The sequence below is a fragment of the Chenopodium album genome, chromosome 21, assembly GCF_948465745.1.
Source record: "Chenopodium album chromosome 21, dcCheAlbu1.1, whole genome shotgun sequence".
NCBI classification, from domain to species: domain Eukaryota; kingdom Viridiplantae; phylum Streptophyta; class Magnoliopsida; order Caryophyllales; family Amaranthaceae; genus Chenopodium; species Chenopodium album.
In genome coordinates, this window is record NC_137854.1 from 37,850,017 (window position 1) to 37,862,497 (window position 12,481).

The 12,481-nt window shown below is 29.2% G+C and overlaps 1 protein-coding gene across 1 annotated transcript; it reads left to right on the plus strand.

Moving 5' to 3' along the window:
- The first annotated feature begins 2,492 nt into the window (after positions 1 to 2,492).
- On the plus strand, positions 2,493 to 12,054 carry LOC145600783 (glycosyl hydrolase-like protein 1). Its single transcript, XM_081656647.1, has 13 exons — positions 2,493 to 2,672; positions 2,753 to 2,816; positions 3,032 to 3,084; positions 6,793 to 6,868; positions 8,327 to 8,398; positions 8,513 to 8,600; positions 9,144 to 9,327; positions 9,578 to 9,693; positions 10,992 to 11,191; positions 11,312 to 11,343; positions 11,449 to 11,518; positions 11,642 to 11,732; positions 11,826 to 12,054. Exons 1-13 carry the CDS (start codon positions 2,496 to 2,498, stop codon positions 12,052 to 12,054), a joined length of 1,452 nt encoding a protein of 483 aa, XP_081512773.1. The 5' UTR covers positions 2,493 to 2,495.
- The last annotated feature ends 427 nt before the right edge of the window (positions 12,055 to 12,481 follow it).

Genomic DNA, 12,481 nt, shown 5'->3' on the forward strand with positions numbered 1-12,481 from the left:
TTAACTACTTCCTCCGTTTGATTTAGGCACATATATTAAGGATAGGAGAGAAAGTAATAGAGAATGAAATAGCAAGTGGGGTACCTTATAAATGCAAGGTAAAAAATTTACCCAAAAAGGAAACGTATCAACTAAAAAGAAACTTCCTAAAAATGAATACGTGTCAACTAAAAAGAAACGGAGGTAGTATTTTATTACTCTATAAAACTTGCTCTATTTCTCCTATAGACCTAGACACATAAAATCTACATCGTATATCTATATTTATTACTCTCTCCGTTTTTAAATACTTGCTTCATTTCTCTATGTGCGGAGTTTTAGGAATTTGGGGAAAGTAATTAAATATGGAGGTAGTGGGGTTGGTGGAAGAATAAAAAAAAATGTAAAAGGCAAAAGTAGAGGAGGAGACTGAATATATGTTGGGTCCACAAGGTGGAAGAAATTAATTAAATGTTTTAAAAGATTTCTAAATAAGAAAATGGAACAAGTATTTAAAAACGGATGTAAATGAAAAGTGGAGCAAGTATTTAAAAACGGCTGTAAATGAAAAGTGGAGCAAGTATTTAAAAACGGAGGGAGTACGAGTATATTTTAATATCATGGGTAATGCTATATGTACCTCTAAGGGCTATATATAAGTATTAAATACATTCTTGGAAATTATATAAAATTAGGAATTCATGACAAAAACACGCGTCAATCAGTGTAGTTAGTGTTTATATTTTGATGATTTTTTAACTTTTTACGATTTTCAATTTTAAATTTAATGCTTATATATAGCCCTAAGGGCTATGTATAGCATTTTCCTAATATCATACTCAGTATTTTTTTGCTCTCATGGTCCTCACCAAAATCTATTACTACTTCTTTCATTATTTCTTTTATCTTGAATTCATTACTTTTCAATAAATTATTAATCCAGCTACTATCTTTATTTTACAAATTTCTTAACTCTTCAATTACCCTAATTACCTCTTATTTTATTTAAGTCAATTAAATAGCTAAAACTATAGTGTAACAGTATCAGTGGCAGATCTTGGGCCAAAAAGTTAAGGGGGCCAAAGTTTGATCCTTCAACCTTTTGCACAAAAATAACAATACTTAACCACTATGTCATAACATTTTATTTGTAATTATTAGACATCATATTATTTATAATAAACAACTCAATTTTGCTTAAGGGGGGTCGGGCCCTTAACCGCCCTAACCAAGATCCGTCCCTAACTGTAACACTAATTAAGATTGTCGTTGACAACTGAGGTTCTTCGGGATGTAACTAGCTATCTACTGAATCAAAATGTTTGTAATTGATGATTTTTTTTTCTTTTTGGAAAATGCTATACATAGCCCTTATGGCTACATATAAGCATTTAATTTACTCTAGAAAATTGTTTATATTTAGAAAATCATGACAAAAACACACTAATTACACTGATTTGCGCGTGTTTTTGTCATGAATTCCTAACTCTATACATTTTTCAAGAGTAAATTTAATGCTTATATATAGCCCTAAAGGCTATGTATAACATTACCCTTTTTTTTGGGATATGGAGGAAGGGTTAGGTTAGGTGTAGTTAATGATCTTGTGAGCCTACAATAATGTGATTAATAAATTATGAGGGAGATGTATCAATTCTTATTTTTTTCCATGTAGTTGGTGATGTTCACAAAGCAAACACAGATCTTAATCAATGTAATTACTATTGGACGTATATTACAACTGTTATGGATTTGAGCAAGTTGGAAAGAATTCTATCTAATCCAAAAGGTGGTTAATTTATAGCACCAAAAAAAAAGGTGGTTAATTTAAGTCTAGTCTATAATTTTTATCAAAAAATACATTAAGTCCAAGGACAAATTGCGTTGTAATTCTCGTACGGGGTAATAAATGCTAAGCACTATGTAGCATTGTAACTATTAGCTATATGTGGTTAGTAATTTTTGAATCATCAATACATAACACCATCGCACTTCCAATATAAGGAGTATATTACAAGTATAACAAAGAAGAAGAATAAGAAGAGTAGTACATATACAAGTATAAGGTCCTGTTTTGATTGACTGAAACTGAGCTGAATTGAATTGAACTAAACTAAATTAAATTGAACTGAAATGAACTGAACTGAATATTTAATGAGAGAAGGAAATTAAGAACTGAACTGAATATTTTATGAGAAAAGAAAATTAAGAACTGAACTGAATATAATACTTGTATGAAGAGAATAGGCCCTAACAAAGAAGAAGAAACAAATACATTTAATTAATTTCCACGGTTATGTTCTAATAATAATAATAATAATAATAATAATAATAATAGTAAATGAACTCTCCAAAATAATAAATGAGCTTGTCCCTTTAGAGTTGGACCCTTTTCTCTGTTCATTATTCGATCTGTTGTTCTCTCGGCCTCACGCATTTGCTCTGTTGTTCATAGTATATAATAATAGTAGTGTTGGTGTTTCTTCAAAAAAAAAAAATAGTCAGAACTTACAACCATGTCTTTTACAAATATTACAATCAGCTCTTCTCCCTTATCACTATTATTCTCTCTAATTGTCACAATATTCATATTACTACAACAAACCTCCAATAATGTACTAGTATATGCTTCTATCACTAGAGAAGACTTCCCTTCCCATTTTATCTTCGGCTCTGGCTCCTCGGCTTACCAGGTCAGATCATATCATATCATAAGATTTATAATACTTCCTTTAATTCTTATTTACGTCATTGTTAAAACTAACGAAAGCAGGTAGAGGGGGCAGCTTATGAAGATGGGAGAACCCCTAGTACATTTGATACCTATGCACAAAAAGGTTTGTTTGATTTTCCGACCTGATATTGTTGTTCGTTTTAAATTTAATTGTTAGTTTGTTACATAGTCTCAAACCCCCACCAATATGTTTTACTTATTACTCCATACCGAAATAATTAAGTAAATAACACATGATATTACAATCAAGTTAAGTTCATACACTATGTTGTTGCTTAATTAATTGTATCGAATTTTTTAAGTAAACTCTTGTTGCAGTTGGTGGTGGAGATAATGGGAATGTGGCATGTGATGAGTACCATAAATACAAGGTATGAATACTTAACATGATCAATATGAATACTCCGTAACATAATATTTCTCTGATTGTCCATTGTACTTTTAGTCAACAAAAAAAAATAAAAATAAAAAAATAAATAAAAAATAAAAAAATCACTTTTCTACTTATTTTTTTATGTTATTTTTATATTTATTATTATAAGAGAAAACATTAGATTCACTTTTCTACTTGTACAATATTATATGGAGTATGAAAACAAATCTATACTCTATCTATTAAAAAGCATTACTAAAATTGAATATGTATGTGCTACGTGGTACTTCCTCTATTTTTTGTTATATGCATCACAACATCTGTTTGACCGGCACATTTGCCGAGACGTTACTTTAACCATTAATATTTTTAATTGTGCATTAGTAAAAACTAGGTTAAGTCCCGTGCCATGCACGGTGATTTTTAATACTTAATACTTATCATTAGTTTAACACTATTTAATTATTAAAAAATTATACCTAGTTGCAAAATAGGATGAAAGTTCTCTAATTACAAAAAAAAAAAAAAAAAAAAAAAAACATTTAAAATTTATCACACTAAAGAAAACGGAGAGCATAATATATGCATAATATTGTATAAAAAAAATATAATATCTTTGTTTGAATGTGTACAAATGGAATATATTTATCAAATGGGAAGTTAAATATTATTGTATAGTTTGTATTAAAAACTTCTCTAAGAAGCTTTGGCCAAAAAGATAAATAAATAAATAAATAACTTTTGGAGGGAAAATTTTTCACCATGAGATGACATGCATGTGTCATTCCTGGTTTTGTCTTTAGTATAAAATTAGGTTAAGTCCCGTGCCATGCACGATAATTTTTAAACCTTGATACTTATCATTAATTTAGCATTATTATTTAATTATAAAAAATTAAAAGTTTTGTAATTACAAAAAAAATTTAAAAAAATTGATCACACTAAAGAAAACAGAGAGAATGCGAGTGAGGGGTAGCTCAAGTGGTTAGAGTTCCCTCCCGGTTCCAGGAGATCTTGGGATCGATTCTTACCCCTGCCCTTGTGGCTCTCTTAACAAAAAAAAAAAAAAAGAATAATGTATACATAACTAATAAAAATAACTATGAATTACATCATAAAGTTATAGATAGAAAACAATTATTGCATAATATTGTATATAAAAATAAAATAAAATAAAAAAAATCTTTGTTTGATTGTGTACAAATGTCAAATGGAATATACTTATAAAAGAGGAAGTGAAATATTATTGAATAGTTTGTATTAAAAACTTTTCGAAGAAGCTTTGGCCCAAAAAAAAAAAAAAAAAAAAAAAAAAAAAAAAAACTTTTGGAGGGAAAATTTTTAACCAGGAGATGACATGTGTCATTCCTGGTTTCGCCTTTAGTATAAAGTTATAGATTGTAACAAAATTATAGTATGTGAATAGTGTAATTGTCAGACCATCTCCAATGGTAAGACTCAACTTTGAGTATTGAAATACAAAATGAGTTGTTTTTACCTCCCATGGTGATACCGTACCCACTTCTCAATTTAGCAACTCATTTGAAGTCTAAATTCTCAATGGTGAGGCTCTTTAATATACAAATGTCACTTTCATTTTATGACCCATCAATTATTATAAGATTAAAAAATAATAAAAAAAAAGGTAAAGCTTAAATAATTTACAAAATATATTAGAATATTGACAAGGGCCCACACTTTTTGTCAAATGAGACTCAAAGTTGAGTATATAAACTTAGCAACTCCAAAAATGGAGTTGCTAAGTTTAGATACCAACTTATTGGTATTTATTGCAAAAAATACTCTCTCTCTCCTAAAAATACTCACTTGAGTCTCACCATTGGAGAGGGTCTCAAAGTGATGCATATAAAAAAATGGAGGGAGTACCATTTACATGTATGCCACATCACCTTTCTCATGTTTTGTATTATCATCCATTATACTATAAAGCATGTTATACAATTGGCAATTGTTTATTACTTCCTCTATGTTTTAATAATTGTTACACTTTCACCGTCAACCGTCATATAGTTTTATGCAATATAATTGACTAAAATAAAATAAGAGGTACTAAAATAAAATAAGAGGTAAGTGGAGTAGTTGGTGTATTAAAAAATTGTAAAAGAAAGATAATAGGGTTGCTAGTTTAATGAAAAGTAATACTCCCTCCGTCCCTAAATTACATTCCTCCATTCTATTTTTGGTATTCAAAATTACATTCCTCTTTTCTATTTCTGGTAAGTTTTTTTTAGTAAATCAACTCTCTTTTTCTGTTTTATATTTAATGTTTTCTCACTCATCCTTACCTAATCTCACTCATAATCCTTGTGCCAAATTACAATGAATATGATTGGTTAACATTTTTTAATTAGGAGCATGTGATTGGTCCTTTTTTTTTGCAAAGGATTGATGACTTGTCATGAGTAATAACTACTCTATCTTTGTACTTCCCATTGCATTATCTAATTATTGTTATTTGTCTTATTCTTCCCTCCTTAATTCCCGTGTAAATTTCCAAAGAGGAATGTAATTTAGGGACGGAGGGAGTAAATGTTAGAGGAAATATTTAATAAAAATAATAATAGTGGGGTGGGGACCATAAGAAGAGAGAGATATTATATTTAAATGTAGTTTTTTTGCTGAAAAAGAAAGTGTAACACTTATTAAAACACGGTCGTATTTAGTAAGTGTAATATTTATTAAAACACGGAGGGAGTACAAGGTTTGAATACTAGACTAAGACCAATAAGAAATGACTAAATGAGTTCATGTATTTGCCATTTTATCTTTTAATCATGTATCATATTAAATTATACTCCCTCCGTCCCTTATTAATAGTCTTTTATGGACAATATTTACGGGAATTAATAAACATAAATAAAAGTAGTAAAAGTACATTGGAAATGTAAATTTACATTGGGTATGCAAAAAAATAGAGAGAGAAAGTAATAAAAGTACATGAAAAGCCAAAATTTACATAGAAAAGTTAAATTTGCATACACAAATATTGTTGCAAATTGGAGGAAAATTTGGTAAAAAATTGATATTAATGATACCTGAAAAAAAAAAAAAAAAAAAAAAAACACCAAATGAAACTATCATGTTGGGACTTAAAATTGACTATAAGGGATTATCAATAAAGGACAGAGAGAGTAATATACTAAATATTTTGTAAAAATACATTGATGTGAGAGCACTTATTTAGTTTTATAGTTATGATTTTTTTTTTTTTTTTTTTTTTTTGTTTTTGATTCATATGAGGAAGCTTACATCCAAGAACAAAAGGAAAAAAAAAACAGAAATAAACAAACACACGCACACAGCAGAAAATAAAAAACAACTACCTACGGAGGGATTAGGCGTTGCAAAGCCACACCTCGAATGTCCTCTTCTAAAATACGACTAAGTTCCCCGGAACATTATTATGGAAATATTCTAATATGATTGTTCACTATTTAAAAATAAAATAAAATATATAGTTTATATTTTATAGCACAAATAATGTTTATTGATATTTGAAGAATAGTTTCATGCATTGTCCGAGTCACACACCATTTAACTCTCCTAAAATCTCATTAAAATACAAGTAATGCATTTAAAAAATCAAAAAGAATACTTAAAAGTCTGCAATTTTTAAAGTAATGCATCTTAAAACAAGAAGGAAGTATTAAATAACATCGCTTACTTGTCATTTCTTTTGAGGCAGGAAGATGTTCAGTTGATGGCCCAAACAGGATTAGATGCTTATAGATTCTCCATCTCATGGTCAAGAGTGATCCCAAGTACTGTATAATATTTTATTTTTGTGATCATTACCATTTTTTTTTTTTTTTTTTTGATATATTATTTGATATTTTGGATTTTTTTTTTTAACTTGCTAAATACAGAAAGATCTCGTATTTTAGTAACTGTATATAATACAGTAATTGTATATAAGTGAGAATGGCCTGGTTAGGGATAAAAATATTTGAAATCAATGGAGATCACTAGATATGATATGACAGTAGGAAAATATCACCCCGTATAAAAAAATGAAGGTAGAGTCAAAAGGAAGATAGAAATAATGAATAACTTTTGGCGCATAACACCTATTTGTTTCAAAACAAATAAGATGACTAATATTAACATGAGTATAAAGTACCATCAAATAGGTATGTAAAATGTATATCAAATATTATACTACTCTAAAATATAATAGTACTATTAAGATAATTTATAATTTAATGGTATAATATGCATACATAATAGTACACAAAAAGTACCACTATAAGCTGCAACCATAAAAAGTACCATAATGAATGTCAAATGACTATTTTACCCTTCTATTTGCAAAGAAAAAAATATTGGTGCTATGCGCCTAGATGAACTTAGAAATAATATATGATATAAGTGAGGTTTCTAAATATGGTAATGAAACACTTGAACAATAGATTGTTTTTGGAAAATGGGGCATTTAATAAACGGAGAAAGTACTAAGGAGTATTTTTTTTCCTTAATTGTTTATTGTTTAAGATACGAAGTATGTTTTAAAATACACGGCATCAAATATTATACATCAAAATTATAAAATTAACAAAATGTATTTTCTTAGCCTCACTAAAATTGCATCACTTGCCAATTTGAGAGGTTTCAAATAATTTTAATACTTTTTTTTTTTTTTTTTTTTTGCAGCTCTTTTACCCCTTTTTATTCGTTCTTCATACTTGTTCCACTCTTTCTCTCTACAATCTCTAAAACCATATCTAAAATATACACCTTAACACCATTTTTTTATAATAATTTTTATGCATATAAAAATGGAGATATAAACGTTTTGACACATCGCACATGTCTTGGAGACCATGCAAAATCAAATGGGGCAAAAATAAAAGGATCGAGGGAGTTAAATGAAGAGGAGTTTTGGGTGATCAATTTCACTTTCCCAAATTACCCCTTATTAACCTTAAACTACCATTCTAAAAAACATTGCAAGCAAGTCCCAGATTACAACTATTAGATTTGCTCTTACTCACCCATTTAGTGAAATTCATTATTTATTGTCATTTATTACATTCTTGTTGATTATGGATTTTAGTATACGAAAGTTTCTATACGCATCGTTTGCATAGTACTATGATTAGTTAGTTTATAATATAAGTTGAAGAAAACAAGTCTCTAATTACTTATATAGTTCGATTACTTGTATGTCTTTTGCATAATTTTATCATAAATCATAATTATTAACTTTTTATTTTTTTCAGATGGAAGAGGACCGATCAATCCAAAAGGTGTAGAATATTACAATAATCTTATCGATGAACTAATAAAAAATGGTATATAACCAATGCATTTGCAAAGATTACTCCAACTTTCATTATATATAGCTAGACCATAAAATACATTCCAAGCTAGCTAAAGCTAGATATGTTATTATTTTGATTTGCTAGGTATTCAACCCCATGTAACTTTGCTACATTGGGATCTCCCACTAGCACTCCAAGATGCTTATGAAGGATGGGATAATCAACAATTTGTGTAAAACTTCTTCATCTATCTATCTCCTACTCTCTCTTTAATGAAGCTAAAATGAGATTCAAAATTCAACTTCATTTATCATATTATTGTTATTATCTATTGTTACATTTACCTATTATCTACTACATACAAAGTATATCTTTATTATTGTGGATGAAGCCATAATGAAATTTATTTTTTACTCTAGAACAAACTCTCTTCACAAAAAATTAGTGTTTGGACATTATTTTTTATTAAATTCTAATCTGGTCTGGTTAGCTATGAATAATTTGATATGATGTATATGTATTATTGAATATTGTTGGGTCATTTGAGCCCACATATTTGATTGCAGTTATTTAAAAAAAATACTTGTATATGTAGCGCGCAAAATCACTACAAAAAGTGGGTTGACGTTTTTTCCATTAAGTGCCACTTCAGTCACTTGACCCTATTTGTCATTATTTAAGAGAACTACTACTATATGCAAGTTTATTAGAGATGTATCTATATGTAACATTAGAAGAAACACTTACTAACACATTTGAATGGGAAAACGAACAGGAGAGACTTTACAGCTTATGCAGACGTATGTTTCAGTGAATTTGGGGATAGAGTTTTAAATTGGGCAACAATTAATGAGCCAAATTTACTTGCTCTTTTATTCTCCAATGACAGACTAAGTGCGGCTCACCATCTTTTGTTAGGGCATGCATCAGTGGTGAATCTATATAGAGATAAATATCAGGTAAACTTATATATACTTCTTAATTTAGTATAATGAATAATGAACTCAAATTATTATTATTACCACTTGAAAGGTTGAGTGGATGGGATTTAAATCCGTGACCCTCATGTCATGTTGATTCTAATACCATATTGAAGGACCAACTCAACTAAATTTAAGTTGATGGTTAAGGCTTAAGATTGATTTATATACTCAATCGGTTATGAATTTGCTAACAATTAACAAGATCGTTAAGTGATTTATTTTGTAGGCAAAGCAGAATGGAAATGTTGGGTTAAATGTCTTTACAGCCTGGTTAATTCCTCAAGGAGACACTAAAGAAGACCTAATTGTAACCGAAAGAGCTGCTCAATTTTTTATGGGTTGGTGAGTGTTTCGAAACCGATTAATTTGCGCATATCAACAACATCAAATCCACCTTAAGATGAGGGCTGATTGTGCACCCTTCATTAGCCAAAATTGTACCTAAAAAACACTAGTCAAATTGGCATCATAATAGATACAAGAAAGATCAACAAATAAATAAACCGATAAACAACACACACAAATTTACGTTTTTCATAGGTGTAAGCTAAGATACATTCATAAGCAAGTGAGATGAAGATTGAATGATTTTGAATATACGAAGTAGTATGTATAGCCATATAGGCTAGGACTGCTAGGTTAATTATATTATATGTCATTGAAAGTTTACACTACATGGTAGGGGTTGAAATCTGATTACTGTTTGATTCATCTTAATAAGTATGGTTTTAATTAATACTCGTACATATTTAAAAAAAAATTGTGGATATTGATTAACAAGCTCTCACAGACTCACAGTTAAAACAAGAAAGAAGTAATCAAAATGAAATCGGTGGACCTGTCCAATGCTATACGAAGTACGTAGTATACAGTTATACACTAGTGGCTCTAGTGCTCAAAGTATCCAAACACTTTTTTGGGAATGGAATCAGTACAGTGGGATCTTTCGTTCTATAACTAGATATTAGTAAAAAAAAAAAAAAAAAAAAAAAAACAGTTTTTCAAAAAAATATTTTATAAAAGTAAACATTATGATTAATTCAACAACATATTAGGAAGTACATGATAACATTTATTAATTAATATTTAAGTTAAAATCAAGTCAAAATTAAACTAATGTATGAATAGTGTAAAATTTTAAGTAATGCATTAAAGCATAAAAAATGGAGGAAGTATTTTTTTTTCCTGTTTCTTAATATTACAACATGGGTGTATATTGCACGGATATTAGAATGAGGAGGGAGATAAAGACACATAAAAATAGACTGCATGTCTGCATGTAATGAGAAGAATGAAAGATAAAAATGAAACATTATATAAATAAAATAAAAAAAAAAGTAATTGTTGCTATATTAATTCAATTGCCGAAACTAAGGGCTTGTTTGGCATCATTATTGGTTTTCAGTTTTCTGTTTTTTTTCAAAACAAAAAACCAAAAACAGGAAACAAGAAAAAGGTGTTTTCACTTTTCTGTTGTCAATTTTCAAAATTATCATGATTTTAATAAGTCTATATATTTTTTGATTTATTATGTGACATATATAACACACTTTTAAAAAAACAAAAAACCAAAAAACAGAAAACCACAGCGATGCCAAACGAACCCTAACTAATAATGCCTACGAAACAATGATCATCAGGTTTATTCACCCCGTGGTGTTCGGAGATTATCCTAAAATAATGAAGCACACCTTGGGAAGTCGTCTTCCATCATTTACCAAGCATCAGACCAAGATATTGAATGGTTCGTACGACTTCATTGGGTTGAACATGTACAATGCCGCAGTTGTCACAAAAGATCCTAGTAAAGATGGCACGGCATTTAATTTTGATTTTCGTGGTATGTATCGCATTGTTCATTAACTTTTTATTAAGTATTGATCATCTTAGTTTTGAAATTAATCATTAATTCTTAGTTACCAATAGTTAATGATCTGATATCTTATATTATTCCTTGCAGCTGTTTTTGAAATTAAGAATGTTGGAGCAAAGGTGAGAATTAATATGCTAAACATGAAATTTTTCGGGTTATTTATATGTACAAATTTGTGTGACATTGTTACGTAATTAATGTTTTAATACAAATTACGTATGTAGTTTGTGCAAGGTGTACTGGAATACATCAAACGAGTTTATGGAAATCCTCCAACCTACATACATGAAACTGGTTCGTTAAATTACATGCTTGTCCCTAGCTAGAGATCCACTCTTGCGAAATTGGTTATGTTTCTTTGATTTTCAATTAATCGTCATTTACTAACTTATTTTTGGTTCATGAAATTTATACTAGGTTTACGGACACTTCGTAATGCATCATTCCACGACACAAAAAGGGTTGAGTATCTAAATGCTTCACTTGGAAGCTTGCTTGATGCTATAAGGTACTAATTTAACGTCCATCTTTCTAGTTTCTACGTGACCAAAAATTGTTTTGAAATAAGGTAGTAATTTAGCATAAACGTTTATGGTTGTAGGAATGGAACAAATGTAAGGGGATTTTTTCAATGGTCGTTCTTGGACTTGTTCGAGACAAATGGAGGATACAAATATGGTTTCGGCCTCTACAATGTAGACTTAAATGATCCAAATTTGAGAAGGTACCCAAAACTCTCTGCAAAGTGGTACTCCAAATTCCTCAAGGGAAAGAGACCTAATTACAATGGGGTTATCAAACAAATGAACAACTCCACGTTTATCTTGTAATAACTTCCCTACCCTTAATTAGCCTCTATGGAGAGAACCAGAGAGGTCTAGATGCGTGGCCTTACCATGTCTAGTCCCTTTGTAGTTTCCCTTAATTACTACGTTGTTGTGTTTTTTTTTTTTTTTTTTTTTTTTTTTTTTTTTTTTTTGTTTTTGTTGTTGTTGTTGCTGTTGCTTTGTTTGTTTTCTTTTTGCTACTCTTTGATTGGAACCATTTCCTTATTTGAATAAAATAAAAAACAAAAAATAGCCTCTATTGTTTTTTGTGTTAAAAAACTAATACCCAAACTTATAAAATGTACTATATTTCTGATTTTGTTTCCTTAATTAAGTGAATAATTTTTTTTTTTTGGGTGCAAAATTAAGTGAAGTAGTAAACAAGTTTATTGTTGTCATTATAATTACCATTATCATTATTGGTGATGAA

What these genes read in the sequence shown, in the direction of transcription:
- LOC145600783 (XM_081656647.1), top strand. Translation starts at nt 2,496, where the DNA reads ATGTCTTTTACAAATATTACAATCAGCTCTTCTCCCTTATCACTATTA. An exon ending in ATGAGTACCATAAATACAAG is followed by an intron (nt 3,085 to 6,792) that starts GTATGAATACTT and finishes CTTTTGAGGCAG; the next exon opens with GAAGATGTTCAGTTGATGGC. An exon ending in AGCTTGCTTGATGCTATAAG is followed by an intron (nt 11,733 to 11,825) that starts GTACTAATTTAA and finishes TTATGGTTGTAG; the next exon opens with GAATGGAACAAATGTAAGGG.